A 26,766-nucleotide genomic window follows, 5' to 3' on the forward strand; every position below is an offset into this window, starting at 1 on the left:
AAAAAAAAAAAAAAAAGCTTAACTAAGAGAAAAGCTCAAAGCAAAACTGAAGTACATGCCAAGAAATAACTGATAACTGCCCTGTGATTAGAAGAGTCAAGGCCACAGAAGGCAGAGGAAGACGGTAAAAGCAAAGGGTAAAGTTATGGCAACAATTACAGGCGGCACAGTCCAGGCACAGTAAGACAGGACAAATGGAAGCAGGCCCTACATTACTGCTGTGCCAGTGATGACTCTCTGACTTTAACAACAGCCCTGACCAAGCAGATAAAATGACTGAACAATTCTTTGTAACACTTGTGAGTCTGAAATTATTTTAAAAAAAGAATTTTATAAGTACATTAAGATAGTGATAACAAAACTATATGTTGAGAAAATTATGACGAATTGTGGACACTCGGGGACATTCTTGAATATGATAATGGAAAAAAATGTCTTTGACTAGAAGTGTTCACCTGCTACTGTAAGCTATGCTTCTATGACGGTTAGCATCATGCTGCTTCTGTATGCTGACAACTGTCAATGGGAGCCAGCAGCCTTAGTATAAAGGACTAGAGTTTACATAGTACTGTCACTGGCTCTGAATATACCTTACTAAAAAGCAGGTGCCAAGTGGCACTTAGGAAAGCTGGCCACAGACTGAGAATCCGATTACTTTAGAGATATTATATTAAAGTCTTCAGCATTAAATGTCTCCTTTGAAGAGATGACACTTAAGTCATCACCATCAGGGTGAGAAGGACAGAGCTGACACTGGGCACTAAGTGCTGGGAGGGACATGGTTTACTGCTCTTGCTATCTGTACATACAGTAGAATGTCTTCTCAGACAGGACACACGAGCGTAAGTCACTAAACTCAAAACAACATCACACATACAGTAAAATGTCTTCTCAGACCAGTACACACGAGCATAAGTCACTAAACTCAAAAGAACATCACAAGCCAGGTGTGGTGGTGCACGCCTTTAGTCTCAGCACCCAAGAGGCAGAGGCAGACAGATTTCTGTGAGGTTGAGGCCAGCCTGGTCTACAAAGCCAAGTCCAGGATAGGCAGGGCTCTGTTACAGAGATTTGACAAATCCTGCCTTGAAAAACAAAACAAAAAGAATATATCACAAGGACAATTACTAATGGTTTCATGTTATTAAAAATGGTGAGGTTTTGGAATGACAGATATCCTTGTTAAATTAGTTTAAGTAATAATAATAATTAAAGTAGTGACAAAATGCCAACAGTAGCTACTCTGCACCACTGAAAAGGCAGAGCAGGAACAACGCAACACAGCCTTTCGAAGGGGCAGCAGACGCCAACAAACCTGACCAGAGCAAAGGAAATGAGCACCAGCTGACACCAGGTCCTTGCAGAAGTAGAGGAAAGACAGGCAGTGCTGGAGAAGGGACAGCATTTCAAGATACAATGCAAGAACACAGATGGGTGGGCAGAGCATGAGTGTGAGCAAAGAACAGACACATGTGGCCCAGGTAAAGTGGTCATGTGACAGCTGATGCTAAGATATCCACCGTACAGATGCTAATACCAAACAAAAGGAACTAAGACAAATAGGCATCCAACTGTTTTCTTCTAGCCAAGTTCTGAGATTGTGACTGACAGCTTCAGGAGATTTATGGACAGTCACAAACATGCCCTACTATGCACAGTTATGACAAGTGCATACCATTGTCAGGAATCGGTTCCATGTCCCAAGGGCTAAGCTTTTCAGTCTCGGTGTTGTCCCACCTGTTTAAGAAGAACAAAGGAAGCACTGATTATTAACCTTCCCCCAAAACAAACTACAGAACGGCAAGGCACCAGATACAGAGAAATATGGAAGTTAGCAGTGTCACTGCAGTCAGTACATTTACAAAATCAATAACAAAAAGGATTGAGAAAGATACAACAAAATCAAAGTGCCGCCAGTCTGTTGGTACACAGCATGAATATCAGCACGAGGGAGGCAGAGTGCCAGGACAGCCAGGACTACTTAAAAAAATGCTATCTCCAAAACACAAAAGCCAAGACCCAAACCCAAACCCACAAAGTGAAAAAGCTTACACAAGAGCTAAGAGGTTGCTCTTCCAGAGGACAAAGACTTAATTCCCAGCTCCCACACTGCAGCTCACAACTTTCTGTAACTCCAACTGGTCTCCAAGGACACCAAAGTGGTGCATACATATGGTGCATGCAGGCAAAATACCCACACACATAAAAATAAATTATTACAATATTTTGTAAGGTTTATGAAAATATCAGAACTTCTATGAGACCTTTCCTCAGAGATATAAAAATACACAAGACACGGTGGAAGTGAGAATATCAGCCAGCCAACAAAACAGTAAAGGTTTCCTGAAGGTTACCAATGACACAGCATCAACGCTGAGCTGTGACTGACTCAGGAATATTACAAGTTCTGGAGCTCAGACTGAGTCAATGGCTTAAAATGACCCTGGACTAAAGCATGTTAGTTATGCAGTGACCTGAGACGGTAAACAACATTTTCTGTATACAAACCTAACAATGTAACACTGGAAGTGACTGTCAGGATACTGGGGTTGATACGGCTCTTGACTCAACACGGTTCCAAACCACCAAGCATCATCAATTATAGATCGAAATCTGTCACCTATAAGATAAATGATCAAGTCTGAGGCATGCATGTGCAAACGTTATTATACCTTTTACCTATGAAATACCACAATACACAAGAACAGAGATTAAGAAAAAACAAACTTTTCAGGGTTGAGGGTGTACTCAGAGGGTGCCAACGCGAGGGGAGAGAGTGGTGCCACCTCAGCTCACTGCTGTGTGTGGATGGTTACAGCCCCCTTATACTTACTTGTCTCTACAAACACAACATCAAGTGTACTCTAAATCCTTCAAAAATACAGGAGGATCAACTGGGGTCTGGGGCCAGTGAGAAGGGTTAGCAGATGAAGGCAGCACTTGGCTCCATCCTGAAGCCCTGAGCTCAATCTCTAGGGATTCAGGCATGGCCTTCCAAAGTCCTCTGACCTCACTAGAACCCACTTACAAGCTCAAAATTGAGTAAATTTTAAAAGAAAAAGTTAAAAATCAAGTATAAAAGTACCCTCAACCATTAAAAATGTATTATTGTTTAAAAGAACTACATAGCCACTAATCAATCCTACTGTTTACACTAACTCAACAGTAAGAAAGCCAATCTTTCTAACAGGCTTTCGCAGAGGTTCCTCTACAAATCAAGCAAAGGGTAAAACGGATCTGGGGTATAGCTCTGCATCCTACCATGACCCACCCCCACCCCCACCCAAAGCACAGTTATTAGCCTGCAGGAGTGGCTCAAGACTGTAAAGATTTAAATGTAATGTACAACGACAGTGAATCCTGACTGGAATTCAGTCAATAAAATTCCACCCACTTACACACATGCCTTGCACACATAACTAACACACTGCTTTATATAAACAGCAAAGAAAGGCACTCACATCCAGCTACCTGACCACTCTGAGTTCCAGGCCAGCTACTGCCACAGTGAGACCCTGCCTCAAAAGCCAACTTTTTTTTTTTTTTTAAATTTATTATATGTAAGTACACTGTCGCTGTCTTCAGACACTCCAGAAGAGGGAGTCAGATTTCGTTAGGGATGGTTGTGAGCCACCATGTGATTGCTGGGATTTGAACTCCGGACCTTCGGAAGAGCAGTCAGTGTTCTTACCCACTGAGCCATCTCACCAGCCCAAAAGCCAACTTTTTAAAAACAATTAAACAATAGAAATAGGATAATAGTGTGCTGCCGAGCTGAGAGCAATCAACTTCCTCTAGACATACACATGGACTATGGGGAAAACTGCCAGGTTACAGAGGAAAGCAAAGCATACAGTGTACATGTGGGGAGGGTGCAACATGGGGTCAGGGCAACTTTCAGGTGTCACGTGCTCTACATATCATGTGGATCCTAGGGATCGGACTCCAGCTATCAGGGTGAGATATGAGGGGACAGGGGGACCATCTACACCATCCTGCTGATCAAATGTTTGTAGTTATTTTTGTTTTTAATTTTTAAAAAACAGAGCAGAGGTGGGGTGTGGGGTGAACCCATAAACAAAGAACATGCATGTAGATGCCCAGGGGAAAGGAGGGTGTCAAATCCCCTAGAGATGAAGGTACAGGCAGTCATGAGCTGCCTGACATGGGGTTTTGGAATTCAACTCCATTCCTCTGGAGGAGGAACAAGTGTCTGTACCTGATAAGCCCTCTTTCTGCCTGTCTGCTTCCTAAAGGACCAGCTCCTCAAGGCCTATCACTTAACTCTAGTTTGTTTGATCAACAGTAAAATACTGTGGCGCTCCACAACGTTTTTTTCCAAGGCAAAAAAAAAAATTCCTCCATGTAAACCTGACTCTTCAGGAACCTGCTCTGTAGACCAAGCCTATCTCAGACTCAGAGATCCACCTGCATCTGCCTCCCAAGTGCTGAGATTGAGAGTGTGGGCTCCACCACCAGCCAGCTTACACCACAATATTTTTTGTATTAAATTTAGAATTATTTTTTAATCATCAGATTATTTTAAATGGCTTTAAATATTTTAAATTTAAGGTAGTTCTCAACCTTCCAAATACTACAATACTTTAATACAGTTCATATCTTCATATTGTGGAGGGCCCAAACATAAGATTATTTCTGTTTCTACTTCAAATTTTGCTACTGCAATGAAATGTAATATAAATATTTGATATGGAACCCAAGTGAAAGAGCCATTCATCCCCCAGAGGGGTCACAATCTTAGCAGAAGCAATATTATTAGCTAAGAAGTCTACATGGAATAGGTATCAGCTAACACAAATACTAAGCTGATATATTTAAAGGTCATTTATGCTTCTAGAAATTGTTTACATACCATAAATCAAAGTACTCTATGCAAACAGCAGCTCAATGGCTTTTAAGACTATATACAATTCAGTAAGAACAGGCTTACAAGGCCACTCAGTAAGGACACACTTACAAGGCTGCCAGTTTCTCTGTCTTGCTTCATCATAAAATTGGCGCAACACAAGAAAATCAATAACATCTGGCATGTCATGATATCTAAAAGAAAATTTTAAAAATTACCACAGTGGAAAGCAGCAATGCTCGAAAGGCACAGGTACTATCTGCCCTCTCCAACCCCTGTGTACATGTGCACAGAATAGGTGGAGGTCAGGGGACCCTGAATGCCATCCACCTTGTTCTTTTGAGACAGGCTGTGCCAGTGGTCTGGAGCATGCCCAGCAGGCGGGGCTGGCAAGCCAGTGAGTACCAAGGTATTCACCTATCTTTCTGCCCAGCATGGTTCAACTCAGACTTTTCTCAGCTGAGCCATCTTCCCAGGCACATCTAACAAATCCATAGCTGATAAAGGGTGCTAGAGGACTCCTTTAGTATAAGTGTTTTTAGGCAATATAAGGACCTGAGTTCAGACTGCCAAGATCCACACAGAAGTCAGATGTAAATGCTAGGAAGGCAGAGACAGCCAGAGAGGTCCCTGGTGGGCCAGCCTAACCAAATAGTGAACTCCGTGTTTAGTGGGAGACCCTGTCTTCACTTCTAGTCTCCAAAACAGCACACATGCAATATGCACTCAACTGGGGTCAGCACATGTAACACTCAACAGTCACATGTGACAGGAGCCACCATGTGACAAACTTCCTGCAAAGGCTCTCATCCCCTACCTATGTGAACACTGTGAAGAACCACCCAAGCAGCAGACTCCCTGCCTAAGTGTCACCTGGACAGCCTGTGCAGTGATCCTCATGCCGGAGGCAACTAAAGGAAGAGCTTACTGACAAACAAGATGTAAGCTCTACATCTAACCATTCAGTAGAAATGGTATCTATCTATATGCAGAAATACATACCTAATAGAGAAAGACTTATCCGTCAGTCTGCCAGTTGCTGGATCTATAAATGCTAGTTTGAGGCAACAGAGTGTTGGTGGTCCAACCTCATACCTTAGGCCAACAATTTTGACCAGTTCTTGATCCTGTAAAAGACATTTATTTAGAAATGTTTTTAAAGCAATTTGTCAATTCTGTAATTCTCTATGTACCACTACTGGACTAAGCCAATTCCTACCTTGGATTCCAAACACTACATGTAATTAGCCATTGGCTGCCACCATTCCTCCTAATCTCCAGGGTGGTATCTTATACAGAAACCTGCTCACTAAGCAGTCAGTATGCTCACTAGAAAATGTCACAGAGAGTGAGGCATTTCAGAGTGGTGCAGGACCAGTATGAAATAAGCAGTTACCAATCTGACATTTTCTTGTCTTTGTGTTTCCATTTATTTGTGTGTGTATCCATGTGCCAAAGCATCCATCCATCCATGTAAGGCACAGCGGTGCGTGTAGGAGTGGACCCTCTCATGCCACCACATAAGAAATGGGGACTGAATTCAGACCCTCAAGCTTGGCAAGACGTTCTCTCGCCCACTCTCCCTTAGATTTTATCCCTTCTCTGAATAAACATCTTTATGTAATTTTATGTTACACAACAGGATTTTGCTTATAACTTGTTTTGGTTTTTTTTTTTCCAATTTTTATGTTTTGCCTGTATGTATATCTGTGAGGGTGTTAGATCTTGGAGTTACAGACAGTTTTGAGCTACCGTGTGTTTGCTGGGAATTGAACCTGGATCCTGTGGAAGAGAAGTTAGTGCTCTTAACTGCTGAGACATCTCCTACCCTGAAAAAATCGTATTTTAAGTATTAAATTTCATGGCCTTGTTCCTGTGATTTTGGTTTCCTGTCTACTATGTAATAAGAATACATCCTCATATGTGGGTTTAGTATTTGCATACTCATCATTATGCCATTTAGAAGCATAAAGTTCACACTGAGTCGGCTTCATTTGCTGCGGTGTTGAGTTACCCGTGCGCATGTTGCTAAAAAGGTGGAGGAGTCCCTCGGTGCTACTCATGCCTGCCGACTGTCTTTCTCGTGTGTGGCTTCTGTGACAGTTGCTATTGATAATGGCCTCTAAGGACAGGTTTTTAAATTGCTGACTGGCATTCCTTAGCACAAGAATCCTGTGACGTACATGTTTTAGGGGAAAATGTGGGTTCTTAGAAGCTTCACTTAGATAATGCCTAAGGTAGCTGTGAGTGAGCTAAAGGTTACAAATTGAGATTTATATATTTCCCAACATTGCTTTCTCTCTGTCATTTTCCTTATCTATCTAACACTGTCTCTGTAGCTCAGGCTGGCCTTGAACTTCCCCTTCCTGTACCCTCTAAATGATGGCTTGGATGGCAAGTGTACTCAACAAGTTCTGGAGTTAGGCTGTTTTGAAATCTTATGCCTTTCTGTCCTGCTGTCACCAGGCATACGTGTGACACACAGATACATCAAAGTATATAAAATAAAAATAAATTTAATTTTTTTTACATTTTCTACCTTACTATATATAAAAGCATCAAAATACAGAAACTGCTGATATCCTGGTGATTTTCTGTCTATAGACCGCATTTCCCTCTCATCACACAGTAAGTTCTACACTTCAACAACAGACAATGCAGAAATGCAGCGCAGCTTAACTTGGCTACTATGATAAAGCACGTGGATCCCATGTCACTCTATGTGCAAGATCACAGGAACTGCCTTCTTCGTGTATTTATGAGCTTTCTACTTCTTGTCTAAGATACTAGAAATAAAACTGGCTACAAAGGCCTGAAAACCATTTACCTTGAACTCTACTGCCAATTACACCCCCAGGAAGCATGCATGGACCACACAACCACCTCATCGAGTGTCTGAATGACAGATCAAAATGTTTGCTATTTATGTATCACACAACAATATATTGTAGCATCCCTCCATTCATGTCATGTGGGTGGCTCTCCTTTCCAGCTCTTACAACCATCTGTCCCCTGCGCTAAAGTTCTGTTGCACCAGATCTGGATGCTAGCATTGACCTACCCTAAGATCCATTTTCCTCCATGGCTCCTTGTGAGGGTTTAGCTCATAAATGTTATTTCTTCTGACAGCTTCAATGTAAGCTTCATGACCCTGACGGAAGTACATCACCTGCAAAGGGAAGGTGTGTTTACTAGGAAGCCACTGAGCTTTCAAGTGCACGGCCCTGAAAGTTTCTGCCCTCACCTCATCTCCCATCTGAGGAACAAAAGGAGACTTCCGAAGTGTGGTGTCCGTTATCCACACAGGAGGGTGAAACTCATACAGGTATTCCATATTTGCAAGTTCTGCTGGACTCATCCTTCGCAAACTCTGCCAGGAGGAAGACAATACAGCTTGGTAGAAAAGAGGCAACATATATACTGTTTACTTCAACTATTCTGAGTAGTTTTATTTGGATCAATACAAAAAAAAATTATAAATGCATCCGGATCCAATCCTTCTGTTACCTGCAGCTTCTACAATCACTGTGGAGGTACCTAGACCCAGCCCAGCACTCCCTCACGCCAGCATCCTCTTTCCCACTAGAGGAGCTACCTTCTGAGCATCTTCTAGGCATGAGCCACTCTGCCAAGACTGTAAGTCTGAACGCAGCCTAGTAATAATTAAGAAATCTCCTTTCATGTCTATGTTTTTTATTTTAATTTGTTGATTGCATGTGTGCACGCACACACTTCCAAGTTCCAAGAACAAACTCAAGCTGTCAGACTAGGTGCCTAACACTCTTACCTGTTTATTTTAGTATTCTGAGACAGGTTTTGTTTATTCCCAAATAGCCTCTAACTCAGTATGTGGCTAAACATGACAAACTGCTCATTTGCCTGCCTTCACCTGACTGCTGAGATTACAGATGAGGAACAGCATGCCTGCTGTACATGGTGCTAGAGATGGAACCTAGGCTTCATGAGTGCTAGGTAAACAAGAAACCAACTGAACCAATACCACCATCCCCAGCCCTACAGGTCGTCTCCTGTTGACTTGAGGTTTTTGAGTTGGTGCATTTTCAACACATGTTCTCCACATGTGCTGCTTACTCCTCTTCAGCTCAGGGACATTCAGTGAGTCACTCTGCAAGGATGCCGCTTGAGCCATGTGAGAAGCAGTGCAGTGTACCCCTTGCTTTACTGTTGAGCCAGTGGCTCTGGGGGAAGTAGGACAGCATGCTACACACAAAGGAGCTAGCTGCAGGGAGAGGCACGTGAGACAAGGAGTTAAGAGCCACAGCCAAAGTCACATGACTAAGCTTCGGAAGATGATGGAGCTCTAGGGAGGACTTGGATATAGCCACCATCAGACCTGTGACTCAGGACCAGAGAACCTACATTTCTGACCCACCCAAGCAAGAAATGAGAAATGCTCCTTCTTACACCTAAATGTCAGGGAACCTGTTACACAGAAACACAAGACAAACGAAAAAGCCTTGGGAGCTTTGAACAACAGCAGCAGCAGGAAACAGTCCCTACTGGCACATATTAAAGAAAGCAGGGCTGCATTCACAGGAAAAAATTAAGATAAAAAATAGAAAACAAATGTGGAAACAAGAGGCGAGTGGGGGTGGGGCACACCTTTAACCCTAGCACTCTGAGGTAGAGACTAAAGCTACACAGAGAAAAAAGGAACCCTGTTATTGCTGCTGCTGCCGCCCCTGCTGCTATTGGTTTGTTTGGGGTTTTGGGTTTTTTGTTTGTTTGTTTTTTGGGGGAGGAATGTCCAAATCCCCCTCTTCTCTTGACAGCAAATTCAAAACAGTAGGACCTTCCAACTCCTTTGCAATAGATCCCCTAAAAACCCACTTCTGAGAGACACCAATAATTACAAAAAGGAAACCCTTAAGAACATCTGTTTATACAAATAAAACTCAAGAAACATTGAACTGGAAGAGCCATCCAGGCTGGAGCAGTGCAGCAGTGGAGCACACGGTCTCATGGATACAATAAGGGGGCTCTGAGGAGAGCAATCTACAAAGTTATGGCTGTGCAGCACCACACATTGTGCTGAAGATCTATGTGCACAGAATGAGGTTTGAGGTCCTGGATTCAAAATCTAAATAAAGAGAAAAGAAAACTTGAGAAACAGCCAAGAAATGCAAGCATACATACATATATACGTGCATACGTATGCACATGAGTGAATGAATGAATGAATGAATGAATGAAAGAAAGAAAGAATGAATCAGAAAAGCCAAAAAACCTACATGTAGAAAACAAAGTAGAGGCACACCTTCTTTTTCTTGGATTGCTTTTCTTACCTCCCTCTTAGGCTTGCTTTCTTTCCTTCTTTTACGCCTTCGTTTAGGAGGTGATATGTTCTCCATGGACATTTCATCCTCTGAAGTACTGCAGAATCGAGTTACTCGACGACGACATGACATCCTGAGAGGAGGCTGCAAGTTGATCCCCGTGTCAGCTGTCCAATCAGAATACTGCGATGAAGAGTCACTGCAAGGGGAGAATGCTTTAAATTTCATGGTAACAGCGAGTTCCAAATAGAACACCAGAGGAATTAGAAGGTGAACATGGAGAGAGGAAGATGACAGCCTCAGCTTAACTTGAACATCCTGCTTATACTACCAGCTAAGACCCACGGGTTACAGATCATGACAAAGATGGAGAAAGAAATCTTCCCCAGGGCTGAAAACACAGCTCAGCTCAAGGTGAGAGAGAGCATCAGCTGCTCTTCCAGGGCTGGGCCACAACTGTCAGGAACTTCAGTTCTTCTGGCTTTGGGCAACAGACATGCACATAGGGCACAGACTACATTCAGGCACAACACTCAGACACATGAAATGAATAAAGAAACAGAGAACTCTTCACCATCACTGGAAAGAGGTAATGTGGGGCGTTTGTTTAACCCAAGCTAAAGAAAGGAGCTTCTTGCGTTCTGTGGCACTGGAGGTCTAGCCCACAACCCTGTGCACAGCAGGCAGGTGCTCTACAATCAGAGCCACAGCTCCAGCTCCTTCTTCTGTCAAGTACCCTCTAAATGACTGTTGGGAGCAACCGACCCTGTTTGAATGTAACTGCCTTGTCAGCCATAAGTGCTTACTCACAAAGTCTTAGCCTTAGTGGAAAAGTCCTAGCTTAGTTGAGATTTCTGTGGGAAAAGTGAGGCCTCTGTGGGAAAGTACTGTCCCCAGTTAAGAACAAATAGCTATAGATCTTGTGAACAGGTACCTAGCAACCCGTTCTGTTCTGTTTCTCCTGCTGATCTTTTTACCTAGCCAATATCCTGCTTTTGGGAACAGGTGCATTCTCCCAGAAACAAAAAGCGATTCTGCATCATCCCCCTCCCCATACCCTGCTTCTGTGGGCATAAAACCTGCCTGGGAAAAATAAAAATTTAACAGCTTGATCAATCAGACTTGCTGTCCGTCCTTGTGTTTCTCGCCCCCCATTCTCTCCACAGGTGGTTCCTCAGACCCTGTCCAACTGTCCTGCAGGCTGGGACAAATGACAGCTGATCAAAGTCAAGCCTACAGCCAAGCAGTAACATCCCTCTCAGAAAGCAGAGCATAGTTACTGAGAAGTACTAAAAGCCCTAGGAAGAGCCCCATCACCTCCATGACACTGGCAGATACTGATCCATAAATCTACCTGCATCACCAACCACTAATGCAGCCTCCAAGTGAGCCCAAGGAAGCGACTCATCCCAAACAGAACGCTTAAGGTGAATGCAGGAAGGCAGCAACAGATGCAAGGCACACTGAGGAAAGCCCACAATGAAGCTTCACCACACATCAAGGGATCAGGTCCCAGCTGTGGCCACTATTGGCGATTTGATCATTCATCTCTCAAGATCTTCACAGTGTGATCAGCATTTATGTCATGAGCATTGCACAATTTAAAAAAACCTTCTTAAGAGAATAGTGCACATTCTTATGCTTTGGGACAACAGTCAGGTACCAGTCACAACAGAGCAAAGGAGACAGAGCTGAGGCCAAGAGCACCACAGAGAGACAGCAAAGGCGAGATGGCCTGTGCACTACGGACACGGAGAAAGCTTCTGGGGATGGCCATGCCATTTTTGTAGAGGGAAGCAATATGAAAAAGATGCAGGCTCACATTCTCATATTGAAACCTGGATCCTAACTAAAGACATTAAAAAAGTTAATAAATACATGAAAAGGCTGCCCACACTCTTTGAATGCTCAGTTTAAAAGGCCTACAGATAATTAGTGTTAGCATGCTTTACTAAGACACAAAGCATTGTAGGGTGTGGTGTCCTGTCCAGTCCTGAGCTAGTGGAGCACGTGTCTTTGTCTGAGGCAGGGACAGGACACTCGTGGTACCTTGAGCTGTCGCTGTCACTACCACTTCTTCTGTCATTTCTCCACTCGTCATCTTCTGAAGAACAAGAACCTTCACTCTGATCATAAGATGTCTCCTAGATGGTCAAGGGAAAAGAAAAATCTTGATGCTGTAGGCTGCATGACACACAAAACTGCTACATCATCCCAACAAGACAGTATACCTAAGGAACTCAAGTAATTAGAAGAAATGCAATTAAATAAGACGTAGAAAGCAAGGCACATTTAATAAACAAACCACAAAGGGCTTTTGAGAGACGGTAGCATGTGTTGGGCTGGCCTCCAACTCACTCTGTACTGAAGAATGGCTTTGAACTCCTGACCTTCCTGGGATTGCAGATATGCAACACCAAGCCTAGCTTCCAAACCCTTATATTTACCAAGGTATTTCCAAAGAGGACTTGTGAGGCTGACAGCCACGATGCCCAGAACAGACTAGGGCTCCGGACGTTGGCACTGAGGAACACAGGAGTTTCAGCATCTGACTACTGAGATGAGATGGCCAGCATCTTCAAAGTGTGATTTCCTATCTATGTGTCTTTACTAGTGAGGTGACTGGCAGATGCTTTCCCGTTTTGAAAAGGGAACAACTTTCTATTACTCCACTTCAATAGTGCTTTATATACACGAATGCAAACTTTTTAAGTATTTGTCCCAATTTGTGGTTTTGTCTATTTATCTCGTAACATTATCAGTTATCTTTTCTGGAGCAATTCTGAAATTTCAATTTTGTCAGTTTCCAATTTGACTACTGTACATAAAATAACATTGCTTTCTGAGGACACCTATATATTCTATCTTCAGGTTCTACAAATATTAAACTCTCCTTTACATTTACATTCAGTTTGTGATTCACCCTGAGCTGTTATTTCCTCTTTCCCCATATAGAGAGCCTCAGCCTTGGGGAATCAGTGATCCAGGGCTGTACCACTGAGCAAGACGGAGTGAACCCAAGTCACAGGCGACTCAGAATGATTTTGTGCATTGTGTGTATCCAGCTGTTCCATCAGTCATAGCTCAAGCACTGAGCTGTTCTGTGGTCAGCTTTCCCGTTTTGAAAGCAACAGAGCACTGATCTGTTCATGACTGATCATGTTGCTGCCCTGACCTTTCTGTCTGTTCTTCCACCAACACCACTTTCTTGAAAACTACGCCTTAACAAGTCACAATGACAGCCACTGTCCATCCTTTAATTACATTCTTCTGTAATCTTGTGTTAGCTGTCGTGGCCTTCTCTCCTCTCCATACAATGGATTTTAAAAGTTTGCCAATATCTTCAAAAGTAACTTAGGAGTATTTTAGCTAGAGTCACACTGAACACACAGATAATGGAGAATAGAAACACCTTGAAAAAATGTGAGCCAATAGGAATGCTCCTTTGCTGCTTATGAAAACGCAAAATGGTGCAGGCACTCTGACTCAATGCCAAACAGGCCCCTCACCTAATCCTTGGTCTTCAGAAAGCTCCTAAAGTAACAGTTTGTGTTCACAACTTGCACACAGATGCTTCACATCTCCATGGATACTTACTTGTCAAAACTCAAACACCAAAGTGTTAGACTCAAACAGTGGAATACTGAAGGGTATACTGAATGGAATATGGCAAAAATAAATGTGTCAGTGTATGTTACGAAAGGCAAGAGGTCAACACAATATAATCTATGATTCTTTTAAATGATAACCTGAAAAGGCAAGTTAGGGAGGAAAAAAAAAGTGCTATGGTAACCAGAAGTGGGGTATCTGCTCCAGAGTCCCAGGTACTCAAGATGCCAAGGCAGAGAGAAATACACGGTTGAAGCCAGCCTGGGAAATTCTGGTTTTGTTGCTGTTTTAATTAAAGGCCTGAGAAGAGCAGCTGGAAGGGTTGCCTAGCAACAAGAACCCCTCGGAAGCCAAGAGAGAACCCAGCAGCAGAAAGACCAGGAAATGTCACCTAAGCGACACAGTAAGCATGGGGCAAGCCTAGAGTACAGGAGATGCTGTCTTTAATCTAAAAATAAATAAAAATAAAATTGAACAGGGCTGGCAAAATGGCTGAGGAGGTAAAAGCACTCACCCTCACCAATTCAGCTGATAACCTGAGTTTGAACTTCAAGATACACACAATGGGAAATTAAAAGCCACTTTCCCCCAAGATGGCCTCTAGCCTCTGTGTCCAAGCTGTGGCACACATAAATTCATATACAGACACACATGAATATAAATACATGTGCTGGGCATGGTGGCGCACGCCTTTAATCCCAGTACTCCGGAGGCAGAGGCTGGCGGATTTTGGGGTTTGAGGCCAGTCTGGTCTACAGAGTGAGGTCCGGGACAGCCAGGGCTACACAGAGAAACCCTGCCTCGAAAAACCAAAAAAAAAAAATATCAAGGCAAGTGCCAGGTGGTGATGGCACACGCCTTTAATCCCAGCACTCCGGAGACAGAGACAAACAGATCTGTGAGTTAAAGCCAGTCTGGACTACAGAATGAGTTCCAGGGGGACAGCCATAACTACACAATCTCTATCTCAAAAATCAATAATAAAAAAAAAAAAGTAAGGCAAATTGGGGCTCACTGGATAAAAATATTTCCCTGAACCTAGCTCCCAACACTCACATGGCAACTCACTGTAAACGCCTGTTCCAAGCAATCCAAACCCTCTTCTGGCCCCACAGGCACTTTTTAAAAGCACACCCATGATTAACATACATACTGGCAGACAAACCACCCACAGCCATAAAATAAAAATCTTTATTTAAAAAAAAAAAAAAAAAAAAGTCAAACTGGGCTCAGTGGTTAAGTGCACGGCTCGAGCTCAGGGACATCCGGCACCCTTGCAAGCACAATAACCACATTTCTTTCTCCAACAGCTGACAAAGGGTCAAAACCAAACTTGTGACTTATCTCTACCTCAAAGTAAAGAATAATTCAGAGGGTAAAGGTGCTTGCTGTCAGGCATACTGACTCAGCTGGACCCCAGAACCCACAGGCTGTCAGCGAGCACTTTCACCCAGGCTATAATACAGGCTGATTCCACCAACATACCATGGCATGCTTAGACCTAAGACAAACTCAGCAGAACCTGTTGGCACAGACTGCAAGCATGTGGGAGACAGGGACAACCCCAAGTCCAAAGGCCCTTCCACCCCTTTAGGATTCAGGAAGACCCTTCCTCAAGGTCAAGAGGTCAGAAGGCCTGAGGGGTGATCTCTCACAATCTGCCTACCATGCCTAGGCCTCTTTAATCCCTAACATCACACAGTGTGTGTGTGTGTGTGTGTGTGTGTGTGTACACAAGAGTCAGGCAAATCCACATTAGGTGACCCCGCAGTCTTTCTACTTACATGTCTAACAGAGCCCGAAGATTCATTTCCAGAAGATAATTCATACTGGTCAGCGTTTCTTCTACTATAATTTGCATATTTACGCCTACACGTCCGTTGTCTAGACTGGGACACCAAAACCATCGAATTGGACTACAACATGAAGAGGCATGGGCATCAGTATGACAAAATTGCCATTGTATGCAGTCAACTTTAAATGGCTTTAAAGGAGACAAAGATTAAAAATAATTTTGTTAACTCAAATCGGTATTTTTTCCTTTTAGTTCCTTGGAAAGCTTTAAAAACAGGCCACAGCAGCTCACGAGCCTCATGCCCACACTGCCTTACACGTCCATGCTGCCATGAATGACATGAAGCTACACTCAACGGGGAGTCAAGGGCTGGGGTGTACTCAGTTGGTAAATGCTTGAGACCTAATACAACCCTTAGAGTTAAGGCTTGTTCCCAGAATCCCACAGATATGCATGCCGGCATACACCTGTGCAATCTCACCACTCTAAGATAGAAGCTTGCAGTATCTTTGACTATGCAGTGATTAAAAAAAAAAAAAATAGCTTAAAATATAGCTGGGGGCCTGGAGAGTTGGCTCAGTGGTTAAGAGCACTGACTGTTCTTCCAAAGGTCCTGAGTTCAAATCCCAGCAACCACATGGTGGCTCACAACCATCTGAGATCTGATGCTCTCTTCTGGTGTGTCTGAAGACAGTTACAGGGTACTTACATATGATAAATAAAAAGAAAAAAAAATATCGCTGGGTGGGTGAACATATACAGCTCTTCCAAAGGACTAGAGTTCAATTCCCAGCACAAATGTCTAGGTAATCCAACACCTTCTAGTCTCCACAGGCAAACACACACATAATAAATCTTTTAAAAAAAAGAAGTTTCCAGGCAGTGTTGGCACATGCCATCAATCCCAGCACCCAGGAGGCAGAAGCAGGTGGATGTCTCTGAATTCAAGGCCAGAATGATCTACAGAGCATATTCTAGGACAGCCAGGGTCACACAAAGAAACTCTGTCTTGAAAAAAATCTAAAGACAAAAGTTGCCAGAAATTTAAGGTCTTCCTTGGCTACAGAGCTTGGGGGCCAGAGAGACGGCTCAGAGGTTAAGAGCACTGACTACTCTTCCAGAGGTCCTGAGTTCAAATCCCAGGAACAACATAGTGGCTCACAACCATCTGAAATTCAATCCGATGCCCTCTTCTGGTGTGTCTGAAGAGACAGTGTATTCATATAAAATAAATGCATAAATCTTTAAACACAGAGACAAAGCCCGGCTACGTGAGGTGTTACTACCTCTGCTATGCTCACCAAAGAGAGGGGACAGGACTGACACCACTGGAACTTCAAGAGTACAAAGACCTACACAGCAGCCACATGAGCTGTGACAATGGCTACCTCAGAAAGCCAGTCAGCAGCTGTGAAAGGACAGGAAGACATCTTAATGTATGGTCACAGGTCAGCATGGTGCTGGTGGTGGCAGAGGTGAGTGCCTTTAATCCCAGCGCACCCAGGAGGCACGGGCAGTCTCAAAAAGAAACCCTGTCTCAAAGAAAACAAAAAGAACTCAACAGTTCTATGTTGGCTTTAAATGCCCAACAAAAGACTTTAAGCAATAAATTAAAAAAAAAAAAAAAAAAAAAGCTATTGCTGTTTTTATAAATCACAAAAAACACAGAATTCTAATTTTATGATAATTTCCTCATTCCCAAGAAAGGAGAATCAAGTTACCTTTTGTGGAACCTGGAAAGTCTTCCTCTTTCTCCCTATTACATATAGGTTCCTCTCCTCCTCGCCTCTCTCTATGCGAATGTCTTCCAACCGCCTAAAAAATTAAGGATATGGTGACAGAGGTTCTTGGACTGAGGTACACAGTACATCACTGCAGCTTTAGAGGCTACTGGGTCCACAGCACCTCAAAAGAGCACACAAGCTATTGAAATGAGAGGACGCTTCAGCTGCTCCAGCCCCGCCACTGGGAGGCAGGAGCAAGCGCAGCACCTCATCATGGTCAAGACTCGCCTGGCTACAAGTTTAGATTTTATGTATGTATTTATCTTTCTTTTTTTTAAGATTTATTTATTATTGTACATAAGCACACTGTAGCTGACTTCAGACGCACTGGAAGAGGGTGTCAGATCTTATTACGGGGGTTGTGAGCTACCATGTGGTTGCTGGGATTTGACCTCATGACCTCTGGATCAGGTCTTAACTGCTGAGCCATCTCTCTAGCCCCTACTCTTTTTTCTTTTTCTTTCTTTCTTTTTTTTTTTTTTTTTTTTTTTTTTTTTTTTGGTTTTTTGAGACAGGGTTTCTCTGTGTAGCCCTGGATATCCTGGAACTCACTCTGTAGACCAGGCTGGCCTCGAACTCAGAAATGCACCTGCCTCTGCCTCCTGAGTGCTGGGATTAAAGGCGTGNGCCACCACGCCCAGCACCCCTACTATTAATATTCTCGAACATCCAGTAGTAACCTAGGTCTGTAAAAAACTGGACAAACCTTAAATCTTTTTTCTTTAGCTTAGATCTGCCTTCCTCTGCCTCCCAAGTGATAGGATTAAAAGGCATGCACCACCACTGCCCAGCCTGTTTTTGTTTTTTTTTTATTTTGGTCTTTTTATTTTTTTTATTTTTTCTTAGAAATCAGTTTTTGTTCTTTGTACATTCTTTGTACTTTCATGTGGCGCACAACCATCTGTAATGGGATTCAATGCCCTCTTCTGGTGTTTAAGACAGCGACAGTGTACTCACATACATAAATAAAATAAATAAATCGTAAAATAAAATAAAATATAAAATGACATCCTCCTAATAGTTATGGACCTGAACATGCCGGGCGGTGCCTCTGGAACAACTACTCTCCGCTTCCAAGCCTGGAGGTCACGCTCTGTAGCAATCTGACTCCGAGGAGCATTCTGATGCATCTGACGAACACCTTCAACCTGCCCACTCCGACGGAGACCGATGTTTGGAGGAGACTGGATGTCTAAACTCAGTCTTCTAAAACCTAGAAGAAAAATATCAGGAAGTATTTTTAAAGTATTTCCAGTTATTATGTTCATTTAGCACACAGTAACAACGCATTCCCCCTACTAGGACACACCTTTTTCCAAACCAGAAAAAGGACAAACTAAAAACAGCTTGTAAGAAGAAAGCTTTAAAACAACTAAAACCACAACGTAGAATACTTATTAATTGGTAAACTGCCACTTGAACTTTTTCTATATATTCTGAAATTATAAAATATACAAATGTATTCCACTGCATCTTTATTTCAAAACAGTTTGTTTTTTGGGAAAACCTTTGCTAAGGATAGATGCCCCACTAAACTGGGGAAGCTATATAACAAGAACAATGTTACAGACTAGGCTACTGAGCAGGCAACTAGCAAACCATCTGAACACCGGCTTCATGGGATCTTCCTCTGTGGGCCTTACACACACACACACACATACACTACACAAACATAACAGAAACATGCACACACTCTCTCACAGACACAACAGTTAGAATAATTCTAACAATAAAAATTTTCATAATTACCACAAAAGGGCAGAGATGGCTCAGGAGTTAAGAGCATTTCCTGTTAGTACAAAGGACCCGAGGTCAGTTCCCAGCACCTCCATCAGGTGGCTCTAACTCCATGAAGGCCACGTAGCTCTAAGCACTCTCTTCCAGCCCCGCAAGTACTTGGACACAAATGGCAGACACTCAAACAGGCAAGCACACACACACACACACACACACACACACACATACACACACAACAGAAATAATCTGGGCTGAAGAGATGGCTCAACGGTTAAGAGCACTTGCTGTTCTTGTAAAGGACCCAGGTTAGATCCCAGCTCACAACTATCTGTGACTCTAGCCCTTTTTGACCTAAATGGGTACTCACAGACATGTGCATACATACATGTGCACATAGGTTCCTCCAGAACCATGTCTGCATGCATGCCATTGTTTTCTGCCACGTCAATAATGAACTAAAATGTAAGCTAGGCTCAAATGTTCTTTATAAAGCTGTGGTGGTCATGGTGTCTCTTTATGGACATGAAACTCTTAAGGCCCCATCAGGCTGTCACTGTGCAGCAATAACGGAGTACTCCTGGGTCTCTGAGCACACAAGATAAAGGAGCATGTCCTAGCTCACTCTCAACACTGACTTAGTAAGTAAGAAAGGAAAGTCTCTACTCAACTAGGCTGCACAAAAGATGTGAATGCCAAAGCAAGAGAAAGCTAGTTTTCATTTAAAAATAATGTTATCTGCTCTCATTTAATATACTCTGAAAACCTACCCCACAGCTAAGACCGTTGACAGACTTTCAGAGTACTTAACGAACTTCATATCCACTCATCATCCATTTTTTTTTTTTTTTTTGAGTAACAAAGCAATTTTCAGAACACTACTTAGCTGTTCTTGGGCTCTGAGATGCATGTATCTGGCAATGAAGCCACATCTCTTTATTTTATTACTCTCGCACAGAATTTTACTTGTACTCACTCCCTCTTCGGGGTGTCCCTTCCCCACTGGGAAGTCCATTTGCAGTCCCATCCTGATCCACTCCCAGTCTCTGGTCCTGCTGCTGCTGCAGCTGCCTAATCATGCCATCCAAGACGCTGGACTCCGGGCTTGCATCTCCACTGTCGTTGGTGTGCAGGCTTATAATCTGTTCAATCACCTCCCCATCACCTGCAAAGTCACACACTAATCTGTCATCGTGATACACAGGAAGAACAGGCTGGCCATGAAGCTCAGGGGTGGTACCCTGAGCAAAGGAAAACAGAAGCAAAGCACTGTGGTAAGGTAGTTCTCAAGAACTAACCTGTTAGGAAGACCCTACACAACAGGGGAGTAACTCAAGTCAGCAAAAAAGACTAAGTACTAAGTCACAAAAAACTTCAAGTTCCCTGTGGAGTCCCCCTAAGTCTACTGTACTCTATGGCCCTTCATCTGCGCACACTGCTGCAGAGCTCCAATTTCAAAGCCAGCCTATTCTACACAGGGAGTTACAGAAAAACCAGAAATACATGGCAAAATCCAAAAGACAGACAAGACACAGATGCACACAGAAAAAAGGAATTTGCACTTACTTGTGGCCACGTAGCCTAGCTGTGGAACCAAATGTTCATCTGCTGAGTTTTCTCGACCTGGTACTAATCTCTGGAACTTGGTTGGATGAGGGTTTCCATCCACATCCACCAAGAATGGTGGAGGCATAAGATGAGGTGCCTGCTGAGTCTGCTCATCTAAGACATAGTTATTGGAATCTCTTATCAGTGGTCGGTAGTCAGTATGAAAAAACATCTGATCAGGAATCTATAAAAGTACAGATCATAGAATGACAGTTTGAGATCTGTATTTGTTAAAGACAGTAATATTAAAGGTACTTAAAATTAGAAACACCAGGAAATTAAATAACTATGTCCAAACTTCCTCTCCCAACTATTCATTTTATATGCTACAAGAAAGCATTAGAAATGACCTTTTCATATGGCTTGCTGCATCCAAAGCCAAATATCAGAAGATGCCCATGAGAATCTGTACAGGCAAAATGTTGTCCGTCCTGTGAAAACTTGCAGTCAAACACAGCTCCATGTCCTTGTCCTTCGATCTAGGACAGCCAGGGGAGAAGAACATTAGGCACATTAATAAGTTGCTTGTTTTAACTCTATGTGTATGACTTCCTGCCTAAGTGCATGCCACATGTTCACAGGGGCCAACACAGGCCAAAAGGACACAGGACCACCTAGAGCTAACTAAGCTAGAGGTGCAAGGCAGCTGCCAGCGCAGCTCAATACTAGCAAACAGCAAACCCAGCAAACCCAGTTCTTGTGCAAGGCTCTCCAGCCACTACGCAACATTATAAGCAGTTTTAGATTGATTTCTATTTACATGTGTGTATGTGCTCCATGTTCATGTCTGATTTGTCGGAGGTTAGAAGAAGACACCAAACCTCTAAGAATTTACTGTTGGTTGTGACCCTCCATGTGGGTGCTGGGACCCACACCTAAGTCCTTCGGCTAAAGCACTTAAACCACTGAGCCATTAATACTGAGCAGGTAAATTGTGCTACGGAGGCTTCTTTAAGGTGGGCTAAGCAGCTGTCTAGAGTACGTCCAATGCTTTATTCTTTGTGAACGTTTTACTAAGAGTTAGGGTTTGCATCCAGGGCTCTGCACATGCCAGGAAAACAATCTGTCAAACTTACCCACAGGCCTCTAAATTCACATAAATAAATAAACAAACAAACTAACCAATTAAACTAGAAAAATCCACAAAGATCTAATCATTAACTCAAAATGATCAAATGAACACATTAAAAAAAGCATAAAGGTAAGCGCCATGATGTCACAGGTAAATGATATTTACTTATATTAAACTGTCCTAATAGGTAAGAGGCCAATATCCTCTTATACCTTGGTAAATAATTATAGAAGCAAAGCTGAGTATTTGAAAATGGAAATGAAGCTGAGTTCTAATGAACAAGACTGACACTGATAACCCTCAAGGTCACACCTATGAGCTCACCTGGCTACAAACTCCCAGTTTTCATGAAAGATGATCTATGTGTATCAAGAATGACAATTAATTCACACTTTCCTGTTTCAACTGTGAACTACATGAATTGACCATCTCCAAGTTACATTTAACTGAGGAGTGAACCAGCATAGCACGATGCAGTCGCTGTCTAGATCTAATTCTCCAGTAACCAAACCAAGACAAGCATGCTTGCTTAGTGCTGTGGGTTTATAAAAAGAAAAAAAAAAAAGGAAGGAAGGAAGGAAGGAAGGAAGGAAGGAAGGAAGGAAGGAAGGAAGGAAGAAAGACAGACAGACAGAACCACTAGATGTGGTGGCACATGCCTTTAATCCTAGCTGGGACAAAGGGGCAGGCAGAGCTCAAGTTTCCAGGTCATCCTGGTCTAGAAAGTGAGTTTCAGGACAGCAAAGGGTTATACAGAGAAAACCTTGGGGGCCTGGGGGTCTGGGAGGGTAGCATGCCCCCTAATTATCAGCACAATTGTATATCCATGACCAAGTGAGCCAAAAAAGGTGACATCCCTGCTGTTATGCTGCATATTAATTAGTTCAGGCTAGCAAACATAAAATAAGGTTATTAAAGGGCTAGTAAGACCTCTGCGCAGGTAAAGACACCCTTTACCAAGGCAGACAACTTGAGTTTTATGCCTGAAGCCACATGGTAGAAGAGAAGCCCTGACCTCCATGCAGACACTGTCAAAAGCATGCTCATGTACATACATAATACATAAACATATGTATATAACCCAACATACTTTCCAACACCCACTATTAAAGCATAGGAACACGATACAGCCCCACAATCATCCCTTCTAGTAACCACCTGGCACCGTCTGCCTTTACAGTCAGTGTTTACCCCTGCCTGAGAACTGTGGTCAGAGCCAACTGGAGGGGCATGGGTGAGGGCAGAGTGTCTCAGAATGGCAAGGGTCCTACCACATACACTGGCCAAGCTACATCAAAAGTATTTCCAGGGTTGTGTTCTGCAAGAAGTTTTCTAAAATGAGAAAAACAGCCTAATCAAAGCAAGGCAAACTTGCGCTCTACCTGAGGGTTTTAAAATGTCCCATCCTACAGTGAATCCTGGTGAGACACAAGCTGCAGTTCTTCTACAGAACTTAGTAATTCGGTGTCCTCCCCATCCCTCAGGTATGTGATGTATTTAGGAAACCCAGTTCTGTCACTGACAAGCCCATGTAGTGTTCAGTGCTGGAGAGAGGGCTCGCTGTCACTAAGAAGCCCATGGAGTGTTCAGGGCTGGAGAGACGGCTCGCTGTTAAGAGCATGCACTGTTCTTCCACAGAGAACATTCAGTTTCTTAGCACCCTGCTACCCAGAAGACAAGTTCAGGCCCCAACACCCACATCTAGCGGTTCACACCTGCCTGTAAGTCCAGCTCCACGCTGTCTCTGGCCTATCCACAGGTATTCAAACCCACATGACCAACACAAAGACATCTTCTGCCTCTCAGGCAGGCAATGCATTAGAGGCTTTGTCAGACAAAGTCAATTATGCTTTTGTTCACATCTATTTGAATTAATATATATTTGCTTTAACAAGTTAAATTCAAAATACAATATTCTGGAGCCTGCCACAGTGACATACACCTTTAATCTCAACCCCCAGGAGGCAGAGGCAGGAAGATCTCTTATAAATTTCAGTCCAGCCAGGTCCACATAGCTAGTTCCATGTCATCCAGGGATACATGAGACCCTGTTTCAAAGAACACTGTTCTTATTCTTACTAAGTCACTATAGTCTACCTAAACATTGCATTTCTGTTATTTTTTTCTTGTATGGTGACTTCAAATATAATCCCTTATGTGTTTTGAGACAGGGTCTCACACCCCAGTCCAGGCTCGGATACAACTCACTATTAAAGTCAGGCGACCTCCCCATCCTGTGTCAGCTCTCCCAGATGCTCTCACATTGTCACTCTCAGCGCAGGTGTGAGCTACCATGCCTGGATCAAATGTTAGAGTCCTTGATGAGTTTTGTTGTTGTTGTTTTTGTTTTTTAAGATTTATTTATTTATTTTATGTGAGTACACCGTAGCTGTACAGATAGTTGTGAGCCTTCATGTGGTTGTTGGGAATTGAATTTTAGGACCTCTGCTTTCTCAGTCCCAAAGATTTATTTATTATTATAAATAAGTACACTGTAGCTGTCTTCTGACAGGCCAGAAGAGGGCATCAGATCTCATTGCGGGTGGTTTCGAGCCACCATGTGGTTGCTGGGATTTGAACTCAGGATCTTTGGAAGAGCATCAGTGCTCTTGCCCGCTGAGCCATCTCGCCAGGCCCTTAACTAGTTTTAAAGATGTATTTTGTTTTAGGGTTTGCAATTATATGTGTATGAGACGGGGTGGTTGTACATATGAGCACAGCACCCCAGAGGTAGCTAGGTAGACGGCAGCCAACTTAGGGTCTCTTCAAGAAGAGTATGAACTAACTACTGAGCCACCTCTCCAGTTTAAACCACCCTTAGCTACGTAGCTCTAGGTGTCCTGGAACTTACAGTGTGGACCAGGCTGGCCTTGAACACACAGAGATCTTCCTGCCTCTGCATCCCAAGTGCTGGCATTAAAAGGGGTGCACTGGCCCGTTTTATACATTATTGAAGAGAGAGGAGTGCCTGTGACTTAAGACCACACAGAAATTGTCCATGGTTTAGGTGTTTTTCCCTAGTAACTGGAATACAGAGACAGTTTTCAGAGATTCCGAAACACTATGGTTTATTGAGCTATCTAAAATTTTTAACTGCATTTAATGCTAATGAATAAATTATTCTATCTTAAGGTATGGAACTATTCAGAGTGCCAGGCATGATGATACAGGGCTTTAATCCCAGCACTGAAGAGACGGAGCTGACCTTCCTGGTCTATAGACTTCCAGGACAGGTAAGACTACACAGAGAGAACCTATCTCCGAAAAACAACCCACATACCAACAACATACAACAGACAGACTAGCCTACTCTGTGAGCTCTAGACCAGCAAAAGACCTAGTCTCATAGTGAGAAGATGAACAGCCTCTGAGGAACAAGCCTGAGGTTGCCATCTAGCCTACACATGCATGCACATGTGCACATTCATACACAAAATCTCTTACTATCAATGATGTACACGGAGATTCAAAGCAATATGGTGGTATACAGTTTTAAAGCCTAAGACTCCAAGGAGAGAAAATTAAGTCAGTTATTTTCAACCCTGATAATCTGAATTCACATTTACAAGTATGGAAAGCTCTCAAGAAAATGTAAAAAAAAAAAAAAAAAAATCACCAAACTCATGGTGGACATGGACAACAAATGAAGCATGAGCCAGACATGACAGGCCTGTAACCCTACATAAGACGGGGGGAGAAGGAGGAAGATGAAGAGTATTTATAGCCATAAAATAGATACATTAGTTTTAATAACACAAGATTTAAAATATCTCATACTGGGTGACACCTGGTGACATTTTAACCAAATATTTCAAATTATCTTATCTACACCAAGTGACACTAATACATATCAGGTGTCTAAGACAATGTGTGAGAAAACTGTCATTTGCTTTGTTGCATTTAAAAAAAATAAAAATCTGTGTAGAGAGACTGTAAACACCACTTGTCAATAAAAAAGCTGATGGCCAATGAGCTGAGGCAGAAAGTAAGAGGTAGACACTGGTCAGAAGAGAGAGGATTCTGGTAAGCACTGAGAGGTGTGGGAGATTCGCTCAGGCGCATGGAGGAGAGGGGCATAAATGAACAGGTAGCTAAACTCAGAACAAAATAAAGAGAAGATTTGTCCCCAGCTTGGAGCATGAAGTTTGAATGAGTTAAGTAAGCTACAAGCTAGTCGAAGAATGAATAGCGTACAGTCATAGCTGACTATAACTAGCTATTGTTCTGAAGGCACTGAAGCAACTAACGTGAATAGACCTGGACAGCACTCCCACCCTCCGCTCATACCACAGATGTGCCATAAATCCTACAACAGGACCCTAATTTGGTTCTAGACTCTAACAACTGACCCATTTTATACAGGGATAGACTGACAGCCAGAGATGGCTCAGCAGTTAAGAGCTCTAGGTATTCAATCCACAGCAGCACCCACCCCACGTCATGGCACACAACCACCTGCAATTCCAGTCCCAGTGGACAACCATTTAAGTCTAGTTCCAGAAAATCTGCTGCTACTGTTTTTCTAGACTCTGTGGGCACTACAGAAACACCTTACACAAGCAAATTATCTGCACATGTAAAATAAACTTAAAAAAAAAATAAAAACACACGGAAATAAATGTAGACAAAGAGCTATCTAGGTAACTTCTGAGCATCTACTGAATTTAAAGACTGTCACATACACGTGCTACCAAACCCTCAGTAAGCTTCAATTACCCTTGATTTGTACAGAAGCTGCCGTGCCAATTAACTTCTGGTAACTCTCATAATCCATAAAATCACCAGTAAAAGCTCACTTTACTTACCATATTAAAGTAATGCTTCATCTTGATGCCCTTTGTAATATCCCATATAAATATGCTGCCATCGTGTCCTGCAGATAACATAATTCTGGAATCAAAGGGATGTGTCTCCAAAACAAACACTTCATCAGCATGTCCCTTTATTCAACAAAGTCATAATATTAAGGACAGTCTGCAAGTTATATATTGGAAATTTTT

The 26,766-nt window shown here is 42.8% G+C and overlaps 1 protein-coding gene across 1 annotated transcript in view; it reads right to left on the bottom strand.

Moving 5' to 3' along the window:
- Brwd1 (bromodomain and WD repeat domain containing 1) overlaps positions 1–26,766 on the bottom strand; it is a 90,491-nt gene that overhangs the window by 33,261 nt on the left and 30,464 nt on the right. The window contains exons 15-29 of the mRNA XM_021185517.2: positions 26,572–26,706; positions 21,045–21,173; positions 20,653–20,878; positions 20,063–20,251; positions 18,382–18,565; positions 17,290–17,383; positions 15,558–15,689; positions 12,214–12,308; positions 10,174–10,363; positions 8,112–8,237; positions 7,929–8,036; positions 5,870–5,994; positions 4,979–5,061; positions 2,509–2,620; positions 1,676–1,737 (exon numbers count right to left, since the gene is read on the bottom strand). Of these exons, the coding sequence (XP_021041176.1) occupies positions 1,676–1,737; positions 2,509–2,620; positions 4,979–5,061; positions 5,870–5,994; positions 7,929–8,036; positions 8,112–8,237; positions 10,174–10,363; positions 12,214–12,308; positions 15,558–15,689; positions 17,290–17,383; positions 18,382–18,565; positions 20,063–20,251; positions 20,653–20,878; positions 21,045–21,173; positions 26,572–26,706 (1,990 nt within the window). The remainder of the gene's footprint in view (positions 1–1,675; positions 1,738–2,508; positions 2,621–4,978; positions 5,062–5,869; positions 5,995–7,928; positions 8,037–8,111; positions 8,238–10,173; positions 10,364–12,213; positions 12,309–15,557; positions 15,690–17,289; positions 17,384–18,381; positions 18,566–20,062; positions 20,252–20,652; positions 20,879–21,044; positions 21,174–26,571; positions 26,707–26,766) is intronic.

The sequence above is a fragment of the Mus caroli genome, chromosome 16 (genome assembly GCF_900094665.2).
Source record: "Mus caroli chromosome 16, CAROLI_EIJ_v1.1, whole genome shotgun sequence".
In the NCBI taxonomy this organism is placed as follows: Eukaryota; Metazoa; Chordata; class Mammalia; order Rodentia; family Muridae; genus Mus; species Mus caroli.